At 25.1% G+C, this 14,107-nt stretch overlaps 3 protein-coding genes across 3 annotated transcripts; all 3 read left to right on the top strand. All coding sequences in view use genetic code 6, as the record gives it.

Moving 5' to 3' along the window:
- Positions 1–604: 604 nt before the first annotated feature.
- Positions 605–1,297, top strand: TTHERM_00715780 (C3HC4 type (RING finger) zinc finger protein; the record flags this gene model as incomplete). The annotated part of the gene is made up of 1 exon (XM_001031937.2): positions 605–1,297. The coding sequence occupies one exon, from the start codon at positions 605–607 to the stop codon at positions 1,295–1,297; it is 693 nt and encodes a 230-aa protein (XP_001031937.2).
- Positions 1,298–3,233: 1,936 nt separating this feature from the next.
- TTHERM_00715770 (hypothetical protein) lies at positions 3,234–3,996 on the top strand (the record flags this gene model as incomplete). The annotated part of the gene is made up of 2 exons (XM_001031936.1): positions 3,234–3,415; positions 3,828–3,996. 2 exons carry the CDS (start codon positions 3,234–3,236, stop codon positions 3,994–3,996), a joined length of 351 nt encoding a protein of 116 aa, XP_001031936.1.
- A 39-nt stretch (positions 3,997–4,035) lies between these two features.
- Positions 4,036–13,539, top strand: TTHERM_00715760 (hypothetical protein; the record flags this gene model as incomplete). The annotated part of the gene is made up of 6 exons (XM_001031935.1): positions 4,036–4,508; positions 4,654–5,329; positions 5,953–7,461; positions 7,523–7,594; positions 7,653–12,377; positions 12,433–13,539. 6 exons carry the CDS (start codon positions 4,036–4,038, stop codon positions 13,537–13,539), a joined length of 8,562 nt encoding a protein of 2,853 aa, XP_001031935.1.
- Positions 13,540–14,107: the final 568 nt, after the last annotated feature.

Here is a 14,107-nt window from a genome sequence, read left to right as displayed (position 1 = left end):
ACCAAGATTTATTGTGAATACTTATTTATAGCTTTTTAAAAAAAATCTACCTAGAATAAGCGAGTGTTCCTATTATTAAGTTAATTAAAAACTAAGATTTAAGCTTATTTATTTCTAATTTAGTATTTTTCAAGTTTTTTAAAATAAAAAAATCTTTATTAATTCATTTTTTACATAAAACAAAATTCTAATAGTATTCATAAGATAATTCTATTAACATAATCATTATAATTAAAAAAATATTTAAGAATTGTGTTTTTATATTTAAAAAGATTAAATTTTTAAATTGTAAACTAGCTAGATTACTTCCTTTAAAATGGACAATATAATCATTTAAAAAGAATTAAATACTTCTAAAGATTAAGCGAAAAATACTTAACCATTTGATTAGGTATGGGGATATCTTATTCCAACTATAAATTAGTTAAAAGCTATTCCACTTGTCAATTAAATATCATTTTTAACATATAATCAAGAAAAATTTGATATTCTTCAAGAAGATTAAATCATAATAGATTAAAGTAGAATTATCAAAGATGATAAAACTAACTTTAGAAAATCATTAAGAATAATATAAAATTAAAATAATACATCAATATAATGTATGGATGAAAATATTGAAGTTAGTTTGTTTAACAAAAAAATAAAGTTTGGAGTTACTTAATAGATTCAAGATGGAGATATTCTCATGATTTAAAGCAAGGCAGACCAAAAACTTCAAAAAACAAACTTCATATTTGCTTTAAATTAAACTAAGCCTAGCTAATAATAAAAAGAACCTAAAAAGGATGATATCATACTTGAAAATATTGAGTTAAAAAATAAAATTAGTTAAATAAAACAAATGGATGAGAATATAGAAAATGATTTAAATTGCGCAATTTGCTTGGAATTAATGCATAATCCTGTTTCAATCATAGGCTGTCTACATAATTTTTGTGGAGATTGTTTAAACAGATTTATATATTATAATGGTACAATAAATAATTTATGCCCAACTTGTCGATAACCGATTGCAGATGTTAAATAGAATAGTATTATTTAGTCATTTATAGAAAAGCATTTAAAAATATATCCTGAATTAAAAAAAGAACCAAGCTACTACTTAAATAAAGATAAAGAAAATAATTTTGTAAAAATGTAATAAATATTAATGCTTCATAATCATATATAGTTCTAAAGAAACATTAATATCTTGAGGGATGATGATTAAGACGATATAAGGTTTTGCTCCTAAGTTATTTTTTTTATATTGATGTTAATATTTTGCTATATAAATTCATTTTTCCATAAATGAAATTATTGAAAAGTACAAAGTAAGCCAATATTTATTTTAAAAAGTTATTGAATAATTAAATTTTTTTGTTCATATTTTTTATTAATTTTGTAAATAAATATAAATTAATTTATTTTATTTAATTTTTGTTAATTTATAAAAATGCTTAAATAAAATCAATATTTTTGATTTGTTTTTATTTAAATTCTATTTTTTAAATAATTTTATTTAAATAGATTTTTTATATTTAAATGAATTAATTTAAAGTTATTGATTTATATTGGTTGTAAAAATGAAAATAGCAAAAATAAAATTAATTTATTTAGGTAAAGTAAAGCAATCAATCATTTTAATTTAAAATATTAACACTTGTTTATATTTGTTATGTATTTTTACTTTTTTTAAAAACAGTTCAAACCTTTTATCTTTAAAAAGTAAGCAGTTAAAAATACAATTACTCACTAAAATATAAATATCTATAAGAAAAATATATCTATAAAACTTATTTATTTATAAATGAAATTGTATTTTATTAAATTGTTTAAGTCAACTATACATTAAATAACATATAAATAAAGTTTATATTAATTTTTATTTTTATTTTAAAATATAATTTCACATTATTACTATTCACAAACTAATTAAATTTATTTTGAAGGTTTAAAGATAACTTTTTATTAACTTTGAAAAAAAGATATACAATAAAAATCAGTTAAAAACTAATTTACAAATAATTTAATTATAGTGTGTTCATCGCCAGTATTTTTAACGATATTTTTTTAATAAAAGAAAATTTGCAAAAGTCATTAAAATTCTGGCAATATTTAACTGAGGAACATTATTGAGAAAGATTTTGAATTAAATTAAATATAAGCATACTTATTAAATGGAATTTTTTATTATTTGAAATAAAATAATAAATGAGTTAGTATATAAATATTATGTGTCAGCTAGATGATTAGATCAAATTAATTGTTAATTTTCTGAATATAAATTAATTGAAAATGTAAATTAAATACTATTCATCTAAATTTTATTTTAATAAAAATAAAAATTTATGGTTTATTTTGATTCTACTCGTGGCTATTACATTTTATTTTTATTTTCACAAAATTAGATATTTTGTATTTTAGTTACACTAATTAGATGCGTAATCGTAAATACTCCCTATTTCAAATTATGCTTTTAAATATATTTTCGTCACCACTATGATATTTTAAATCAACTTTAATCTATTTTTTTAATATTCTTTATTTAACAGTTGTCAATTTATTTTTAATCTGAAATTATCTTTTTTGTTTTTGTAATATTTTTTAGTTTTATTACTATTAAAACGTTTTTATCTTAAAAAATAATATATATTTTAATTAGTAGAGTATTTATAAAATGAATTATTCAGGAAATACTATTTAAAAACAAAAATACTTATAATTTAAACATAGCTTTCAATATTTTATTTTGATCATTTTTAAAATAATTAGCTTTTGTCACATTAATAAATATAAATTAAAAGTACCTAAATTTTATTTATACTCTATTAATATTAAATGGATATAATTAGACAAATAGAAAATAAAAAACAATTAATTACAACCACAATTATTAGTATCACCTTCTTTGGAAAAATTTAATTCCCTTGTATAACATAATTAATTCGATTAACTCAATTAATGACCATCTGTGCCAAATATATAAATTATTAGGCTAAAGGATATATACTTAAATATAGCTCTAGTATTTATTTACATGCTGACATTGTTCATATATTTTTATTTATATGTTTGTATTTTAATTCAATAAATTTCTAAAAATTTTGCTTGTCGTATTTATAAGATATTTTATATTAAATTTGTTTGTTAAATGTAGTACTTACTGTAAGTAGTTCACTCTTGTATGAAAAATCTTTTGATTGCTTTAACAAAAAAATAAGATATTTTAAGTGCAGGGATGGTAATTAATGATATTCTTTACTTACTTCTTATTGATTTAATTAAATGAAAAATAAGAAAAATTGGAGGAGAAAATAAATGATCATAAATTTAATTTAGATACTGTAATAAAAATAGAAAGAAAAGTTGAGGTACAAGCTGTTCTTCATTTCAGCAATTAAAACTATACTCCCAGAAAAAAAAATACAAGGTAAATTAACTTTTAAACAAAATGTAAAGAAGTATCAAATAATATGAATCAAATTAGCTAGCTCACACCAGCCCCAAAAAAACAAATGATATATTTATTTTTTCAATTTATTCGTTAAAATTTTGAGAAGAATATCCCGCTTTTCAAAATACTAGCAAGGAAAGAAAAATAAAAATTAAATTTATAACCAATCATAATATTTAGAAAGAGAGTTAATTACTCATCACAATTTAATTATGTACTTTATTATATTTATTTGCTTTAATAAGATAAAGAAAAGTTAGTCTTCATTTAATTAAATAATTACGATTAACTTTCAACGAAAAAAGTAAAATCAAAACACTTCAAACGATATAATCAAATAACAAAAAAAATTAAAACTCATTAAGAAAAAGAAAAGAGAGATAAAAAGGAAATAGTCCTGTTCAAACCCAAAGAAAAAGAGAGACAACACACAAAAACTCGTCACTTTTCTTTATCAGCTTTTATTTTAAAAGAAAAACAATTCCTACTAAGATAACCACAGCTTTGCAAACTATTAATTTGTCTCAACGAATAGATAGCCTGACCAATTAACTTGATCATTCTAAAAAATATAATTTATTAATTATTAATTAAAAATGCAAAAACAAGACAATGCTGAAGATCAGCAAAAATTACCTAACTTTGGATAGGGGAATCCCAATCCAATGTTCACTTAATCTGCATATACTCCTTCCACTTAAACTATTCGCGTTAATCATCAAATGGAGTCGTAAAATTAAGGATAGCCAATGTATAGATCAACTGCTTCTCCTATGCACATAGATCTTGGAGCAGCTTAGTAATAATTTTAATTGTAGTAGAATTCAGCTATGAGCAATCAAGGTGTACCTCCTCAATCTTAATATAATCACCCTTCATCAGAATCTCCTTTCACTCCTCCTCGCAAGCACCCTTTAATTAGTAACGGCAATACCAATAATACAACTGCAGTTACTAAGATGAGAGGATACACACCAACTACAACCTCAGGAAAAATTCCATAGATTCCAATAGCTTAATAAATGGGATCCAATTAAATGAATACACCTTTTGGGTCTGCCATTCAAAGGTAATTTTTTTTAATAAATTTTCTGAGCAAAAAATAAAGAAAAATATTTTTTTCTCAATCAATTAATTTTTTTTTTACAACATATTAAAAAAAAAAAAATCAGTTTAAAAAATGGTATTTCTAATTATTTTATCTATTAATAAAGAGAAATATCACCAATTAATAGAGATGTTCCTATGATGAGTTATAATAAAGCTTTAGATAGTGTTGCCATCTTAGGTAATGAGTTTGAATCAACTATTAAAGCATTTGTGAGTGTCTAAGAAGAATTAAATATATGGCGTGAAAAGTACTAGAAATAGGCAGAAATATATGAAGCATAAAGCCACGAAGAAAAGCAAGAATATTACATGGCTTAGTAAAAACTTGAATAATCTTAAAGAGAAATTGAAAAGCTATAGCTCATTGTTGAAGGCGTTAATCAAAAATTAGAATTTAACTCCTAAAAAATGAAAACTCTTGAAAGAAAATGCTAAGATTATTCTGTTTTAGAGTAGAAATACAATCAACTTAAGGTTGTCAACCGTGAACAAGAAGCCAAGATCAAAATTCTTGAGACTGAATTAAGCAGTGCTCGTGAACTTATAGAAATAAAGGATAGAGAAATTCTAGATCTTGAAGTCTACAAGCGCGAATATGCAGATGTATAAGAAAAGCTTTAACAGCTAGAAAAGGAAAACAATGACTTGAAACACAATATTTAGGATAGAGACAAAACTCTTGAATAATACCTTAACAGCATTGAGCACCTATCTAACTAGAATAGCTTACTAGAAAAAGAGAACTAAGAAATGAAAAATCACATTGAACAGTTCGAAAGAGTAAAAAAATTAATTAATCAAAATGGAATCAAAGATATTTCTTAATTTTATTATTTATTTTTTTATTTTATTAATTTTGATCAAAAAGAATTAATTAGAGTACAACTAACAAATTTTAACAATCAAATAAATATAACAAAAATGCAAATATATGATATTTGTTATTTAAAAATAAAAGAAACTCTTCTTACCTAGTGGTTAAAAATCATTAACACAATTTCGAATTTTCTCTTCTTTCTTTAAATAATAAAGGATTTCATAAATTTACATTTTTTATATCAGCCATCCAACCGAAATTTTGCCTGTACATAAATCAATCGCTATTACTATGTTTAAATACCAAATAAAATTTAAGATTAATCAATCATCAAAAACTCAACTTTTTCCTCTAATTAATTAAAATATAATTTGCCCCATAATTTTTCAGTTAAACATACATTATTAAAAATTGCATTCATATATTTACAGTTTTTGAAATTCTTTTTCTCTTCTTCTTTATTTGCCAAATAGCATAAAATATTGATACAAGACCATTAATTAAATTTTATTTGAAGATATTTTACTTCATCAACTATTCAAAATTTGTTGAACTTTCTCTAAAATTATACATTTTTATAAAATAGGAAGTAGATTAAGTTCATGATGAAATCGATAATGGTCTTATGGTTGCAAGCTCTAATATGAACACTTCTAAGAATTTATAATCTCAGTAGTATGGTGTTGAATTTTCCTAACAATATGTTGGGGGCATTCACCATGACCAAAACCTCCACATTTCTCATCCCCACGGTGAATAAGCACTTGGATCAGCTATTGGAGAAATACCTTAAGAGTAAGATGAAAGAGAAGAATAAAATAATTAATAAGTTGAAGAAGAGGAAGAGGGTAGTGAATATGAAGAAGTAGAAATTGAAGTTTAAGAAGAAGTACCAGTTGCTGAAGAACAAATAGAAGAAGACGGAGATAATGAAGAAGAAGAAGATGATGATGATGACGAAGAATATGAATCAGATGAGGATTAAATGATTTAGCAACCCATTTAATATCATGCTGAAACTCCTATCTAATAGGCAAATCAATCAATTTATTAATAACACCCTGATGAAACTGTTTAAACATTGAGAGAATAACAATTTATTGAACATCCTGAAAATACAGTTAGAACTGCATAGGCACCTTAGATGTATATGACTTAACAATATCCCCAACAATACTATGCATAAAATCAATACTATTCATAACATGGTTAATAAGCTTAACCTTAATAATTCTAATAGTAACAACAAGTATTGGTATCTTAACCCTCATAAGAAAGATAATCTAGCTAAGTCCAATAAAATGTCTAAGATTATTCTTACCAATATGGAAATAATAACAACACACTTAGTATTCCTCCTGAATACATGGATGTTTAGAATCCTTTAATAAGTTCAGTTGAATAATCAATCTAAAGTAGTGCTAAATCTTCTGGAATGTAACAGTAATAAAATGCATCTTTCCACTAAAACTTAACTGGTCCTGTTCAATATTCAATCTCACCTCGTAAAGCATCATTCGGTATTTAAAATAGCGAATAACAACAATAGATTCATCAATAAATCTAAAACTAATTCCAAAAGTAATAGAATTTACCAGTTAGTGGAAATAACTTAGATACTTTGCATAGCTAACATTCATCAGTTGCTCAACATAGTCAATATATGACTCCTTAATAATTCGAAGAACAATAGCGTTTATAATTTACTTAATCATAAAGTATTCCTTAAGCAAATATTAGTGTTGTTTAAACTCAATAGGAGTAACAATAATAGCCTACAACAAGTCAAATCATAAGATAATAATAATAAAATATTTCATAGAGTACTCAAGTTGCAGGACCAGCTAACAACTTAATTAACTAAAACAATAGAATGGTTTAAACTGCTTACAATCCACAATAATAACATTAACAACCTCAGTAATAATAACAGTAACATCAACACCAATACGAAAGGTAATAATGTATCATAGACTCCTAACAATAATCTTCATCAGCTCTTAGTGGTAATTTCTAAGAGTTGAATCCTTCTTAATTGTAAAGTGAATCAGATAAATAATTCATTCCTCAGTTAATTGAAGATATCTCTAATAAGGTAAAATTCATTAATATTTAATAACAGATATAAAGCTTCTTTCTTGATTATTTATAAATAGGTTGAAGGTTTTAATTCTTAAATTTAATAATCTTAGATTAGTTAAATTCCTGATGAAGTGAGTCAAAGAAGAGTAAATTAATTAAATCATTTTATCATTTTAAAAATTAAAAAATATTTAATATATTAAGGTTTCTGATTTCAATAGCTAATAACCCTAGGAAAATTTGAGATAAACTGCTAGTGTTTTAGTGTAAAACAATTAATAAATTAATACTAATTTCTACTCTTAAAAGTTACCCTAATTCCAAACCTCACCTAAATAAGTCTAATCAATTAGAAACTAATAATAACCATTAATACAAAACCAATCAATTTAGTAATCTTAGTATATTCAATATTCATCAAATGAATAAGAGTAGTAGTAGTATGACTAAGATTAAGGATCTGAATATGAGTAAGAGCCTCCTGGAACTCAATAATACGAGTCTACAATTCAATTCTAAAATTAATTTAGTTAACACTATTCTGTTTCTCATGATAATTTACCCTATGGACCCTCTTGTTAAGATATAGTTTACCAAGGAGTTTCTGCAATTGTTGAGAATCAAAATAATAATGTAACTGCAACAACCAGTATTCTCTAAGAACCTGCTGAAGCTTAATAACATTAAGAATCATCATAACCAGAGCAAAATGTCAATGTAAACAAGCTTGGACGTGGTTCTTTGAGAATGGGCCAAGTTTAAGACTAATAATAGTAGGTATCTCAACTTGGAAGAGGATCAGTCTAATTAAATAAAAATTAACCAGCAGTTAATGTAAAGAATCTTATGGAAGCTCATTAGTAGTCTCAAAGTAGATAAACTGCTTAAAACCAACAGGCTCAAGGTTTAGATGAAATTTAAGAAGAAAATGTTTAATCTCAAGTATAAAATGCTCATGAAGAATCCTAGCACGACTCATCATCTATTGCTGCCTCAGCTTCTTAACCTCATCATTTGTTAGAATAAGAACAATAGCACTTTGCATAGTAAGGCTCTGTAACTAGTTCAAATGCTTCATAGAGATCATAAACCTAAACTATGTAACAACCTCCAACAATTCAGATATCATAGTAACAGCTTTAAATTCATGCTAATCCTTAACAAGAAGGTAGTACCTTCCTTGATCAAACAGATGAAGAGCCACTTTAGATTTCAACTTCTTAATTTGTAAGAATGTAAAACTCAGTTTAATAAGCCCCTTAAATGATCATTTCGCAATTAAATGATGCACAAGATAACTCAATTGCTGAAGGCTCTCAAATTAATCAAGCAAATGTAGACGTTGGATAAAACTAATATACTTAAAATTCAATTTAAGAGGTTGCTTAATAGTTACCATAAAATAATTAACCTATTTAATAAACACAATCAGTTTATGTTGCTCACCCCTAATAATAACAATTAAACAACTTTAAATCAACTCCTCAACCTAATATTGGCAATAATTTATCAATTCCTGGTTAACCACAGTAATAATAATAGTTAGACTCTTCTTAATAATAAGCTATTCAATTTGTTTAGTCTCAATAAAATTCTTACAGCTCTTCTGATAATTTACCCTAAGTCTAAGAGCACCCTGGAAATAATTAACAATAACTATTGGCTTTACCACAAAGCAACATTTCTTAAGTATAATCAGTTTATCTTCCAGCTGGAAAGCAAGTTTAACCCTAACAAAATCTTATATAATCATAGCCAATATAGCAAAATCAATATCAAAGTTTTGGACCTGCATAAAATTAAAATGAATAATAACCTGCAGTTTAATAATCCCAAATTTAAGTGTCTGAAGTTAATTAGTCACAATAAAATTAACCTATCTTAAACTCGTAATAATAACAAAAACAAGAAATAATTTAGTCATAATATACTTAATAAGAAGGACCAGTAGAGGAAGAAGAATTATAATTATCATTTGATTAACAAACAAATAAGTAAGATCATGATGTTCAAAGTGGAGTTAATGCAAATGAATTAAGAGAATAATTATAATAAGGAGGATAAAACCCTATGTAAAGCTAATCAGTTTATATTCCTAGTGCTAAATAAAATGCATCAAAGAGCATGACTTAATCACAACCTTTACAACCTCAACACAGAAATTTCCCCCAAGTTGAAAACGAAATTATCGAATAACCTTTAGAAGAAGAGTAAGGTACATAATACTAACCTCAGTAGCCTAGCCCTGTTTAATAAGCTGAGTAATAATAGTAATAGCACTAACCTTAGTTTATTTCCTAATCCTAAGTATAAAAACCTTAATAGCAACCTGCTACTTAGGGTTAAATCTTCCATTCTTAAGTTCAAAGACCTGTATAAGGATTATAAGTAAGTTAGAACTAATAACAAGTTCAATCTTCTCACGAAGCTCAAAGTGTTGTTATTTAATAATAAGTGGAATAAGTTGAGCAAGATAATTAATAAGAATAATAATAGTAATAAAAATAACATTAACCTTAATTCTTATCTTAATCTTAAGTTTAACCACAGTAAGCTGCTGTCCAAGGATAGATGTTCCATTCATAAGCCTAAAGATAAGTTTAAGGTTTGTAAGTAGCCTAATAATAGCCTGAAAACTAAGATTAAAGTCCCTAATAAGCATAGAATAATTTAGTAAATTCTTAAGAATTGTAAAGATCTGTAAAAGAAGCATAGCAAGCTTAATAGCAATAACGTAACTAACCTTAATTTATTTCGTAATCTTAGGTTTAATAATAATCAGCTGCTCCCTAAGGATAAATGTTCCACTCATAAGCATAAAGATAAGTTTAAGGATTATAAGTACCTTTACAATAATAACAAGCATCCTAATAAGCTTCTAATCAAGTGCCTTCTTAATCTCAAAGTGTTGATATAGCTCCCTAAGAATAATTGAATCAATAATAATAATAACATCACTAGCCATCATTTATTTCTTAATCTCAAGTTTAACAATAATAAGGTGCTCCTCAAGGTTAGATGTTCCATTCCTAAGCTTAAAGACCTTTGCAAGGAATATAATTACCTTAACAATAAACTTAAGAGGCTTAAGCCTTAGATACTTAAGCTATTCCTTAAGAGTAGAAATAATAAGAATAGTTTGCATAATAGCAATAACCTAACTAGCCTCAATTTATTTCTTAGTCTTAAGTTCAACAGTAATAAGGCTAAAAATAGGGTCAGATGTTCTACTCTTAAGCTTAAAGACCTTTGTAAGGCTTATAAATCCAATAATAACAAAACTAATAACCCACTGTTTAAAATTAAATGCCTGCTTAAGCTTAAAATGTTATTGCTAATCCTTAAGAGTAATAACAATAACAAACTCATAAACCTTAATTCATTTCTCAATCTTAAGTTTAATAATAGACAGGAGCTACTCAAGGTTAAGTATTCCACTCATAAGTTCAAAATCCAGTTAAAGGATTACAAGCTCCTTAATAATAAATTTTATAATAAGTAGAAATATAAGGTCCTGTTCCTATTCAAGTTTAAAGTGTTTAACAAAGCCAATAATAATAATTATCATCATAAGCTCCACCTGTTGATTAGTCATAATAATAACAATAATAATTATTATAGGTCCCAATTTAACAATCATAATATTAAACTCAGTCTTCTTCTGATGCCTCATAATAGTAAAGAATTTTACCTACTTCATCTATAATTGTATATCCTCCAGGTGCTGCTTAGGTTTAATCTTCTTCTTAATTTTTGTAATCATAAAACTAATAACCAAGAGAGGCTATTAGTACTCTTTCTTTAGGACCTGCTACAAACACAAATATTCCTGTTGACTAATAATAGAGATAAGGAGTTTAAAATGCTTTACCTAATCATATTTAGACCTAATCTTATTATATTCCATAATAATAACAATCCGTAATTTCCTTTAATGGTTCCACTGTGCAATAATAATAATAATAACCAAGTTAGATGAGACCATCAGGTCAGTTAGTACAATCATAAATTGAGTAAAAAAAAGATTAAAATAGCTTATCTTCTATAAATGATGCCAGCATTACTGCTATTCCTCCTAATTCTTAAATATATATTTCTAACAATGCAGCTCCTCTCTAAGCTTCTTAGGTTGACAAAAAGAAGAAGAAGAAAAACAAAAAGAAAAATATGACATAATCTGAAGCCCCTATTATTAGAGAATAGGATTTGGAAGACTCTTAAAAAGTAAAGAGATCTAAAAAACCATAATCTCCTAAATAAGAAGGTTCAGAAGAATCTATGTCTAAAACTTCTATCCCAATGACTAAAACAGTTGTCACAAAGAAGAAAGTACTCGTAAAAAAGAAAAAATCAATAGATGGAAGCTAAAGCTAAAGCTCTATCAAGAAGTCTGCGGTATCAGGTGCTGCTGCTCCAGCTTCAGTCTCTTCAAATATGTCCAAGACTTAAGTTCCTTCTAAATAGAATTAATAAGAAATCTAATCTCTTCCCTAATTTGGAAAGGTGACATCTTAAAAAATGGAATCATCTACTCCTTTATCTCCTCATTCTTAAAGCAAATTAAAAGATGAAAAGAGTTAAATTAGACCCTCTATATTGCAGAGAAAATCTATCTTAATGACTGGTAGTTAACAAACTAGAACTGTTACCTCTGGAAGTAACAACATGCTTGAAAAGATTATTTTCATGAAAAACTAATTATTAGAAAAGAACAATGAAATTGATGCACTTAAATTGAAAATAGATGAAAATCTTAAACAAATTGCTGCATTATCAGAAGAGAATTCTCAACTTAACATCTAAAATTCTTAGACTAGAGAAGAATTAGAATAAACTTAAAAGTAACTTCAAGAAAACTTCGAGTTCCACAAATCTGAGATTGATAGCCTCCGCCAAGAGTATGAAAATACTATTGCCCCTCTACTTTAAGTAATTAAAATTGAAATTATTTTATTTTTAATTGAATTAACACTTTCTATATTAGGAAAAAACAAACCTTGAAGAAAGCAATCTAGCTTTAAGCAAATAGTGTGAAGCATTCGATATTGCCTTGTAAAATAGTGATGAGGAAAAGCAAAGAGCTATCAGAGAATTAATTAATGAAAAGGAATAATTACAAAATCTAAGTGAAGCCATATTGAAAGATAAAGATAAAGTTGTAAATGAAAATATTTAATTGAAGGATGAATAATCTAGAAGAATTAAAATGGAAAACCAACTCATCAAAGACAATGAAGACTTGAAGAATTTGAGTGCCAGTTAGTAAAAAGACATTGAAACTTGGAAAATCAAATATAAAAACCTTAAAAAAGAAATTAATGGTTTGCGCTTACAGTTTGATAGTTATAAGAATTAGATTTTACATGAAATTTAATCTAATATTTAAGATAAAGCATCTAACTTCTAAGGTATACTCACTACAATCAAAAAGAAGTATCATGACTAAGGAGATTCCTAACTTTCCAGTGCTCGTGAAATGATAATTTAGCAAGATTAATAAGAATAAATTTAAGCACCAACAGCTTTCAGTGCTCCTAGATAATAATAATAACAACCATAATATAATAATTACATTTCCTAATCTCAATAGTATCATCCTTAACAACCCTAATTCAGCAATAATTATATCACATAATCTCATCCATAACCATCTCATCAAAAGAGCCATTCTATACATTCTTATGCTCCTATTCATACTACTGAGTTCATCCCCTAGTAATCTTAGAATGATGAATAATTCCTGAATGAATTAAAGTATAGAATTAATGCTCTTAAGCAAACTTAAGCTGAATAAGAAGCTCTTTAATTAAAATCATAACAATAATTACAATCTATTCAAATGCACTAAAATGTTAGATAATAATTCTTGAGTACTTAAAATATTTAATAACCATAATAAAACTAAACAGTCCCTGCCCAATAACAATTTGATAATTCAGCTGATTAAACAATCTCTGAATAACACTATGAAGATTCATAGTAGATGGATCCTATCGAATTCTAATTAGAACAACTTATGGTTCTTAAGAGTCAATATGAACAAGCACTTGGAAGAGTAAATACTTCCATGTCTCCTCAAAAGAGAAAGTGATTATAAAAATGAATTAATGATTTATAAGAGATTTATAAAAAAATCTCAAAGATATTGCACATAAAATTAAAATAAAATGTTTAAATGAAATATATTAAAAAACAAAAATGTATAAAAATATTTCCATTTTATATATATAATAATTCATATCATTTGTATAAATAAATCAAAGCTTTATATTTTAAAAATATATTTCTCAAATTTTAATTCATTTTTTTTATTTAATTTATATAATAAAAAGATTTTTATTTATTAGAATAATAATTCTAATTGAAAAATAAGCAGTATTTTAAATTTAAATAAAAAATATCAACTAATAACTTTTTTAGAAGAACTTTAAAAAATGAAAAAAAATTTTTAATTTATTTTATTAATTATTTATTTAAAAGTATTCAAATAATTTTTTTAAAGAACAAAATTATTATTATTTAGGTTCAAAAGCTAATTAAACACATTTTTAGATAAACTATAAAAATTTTAATTTATTTGATATAAATGCTTGTTTAAAAGTTATAAATTAATTTATTGACTTTATACTATAATAATTATTTTTAGAGTCAATAATTAA

The sequence above is a fragment of the Tetrahymena thermophila genome, assembly GCF_000189635.1.
Source record: "Tetrahymena thermophila SB210 genomic scaffold scf_8254377, whole genome shotgun sequence".
In the NCBI taxonomy this organism is placed as follows: Eukaryota; Ciliophora; class Oligohymenophorea; order Hymenostomatida; family Tetrahymenidae; genus Tetrahymena; species Tetrahymena thermophila.
Note: the sequence above shows the minus strand (reverse complement) of the source record. Positions and strands in the feature narration are given on the sequence as shown.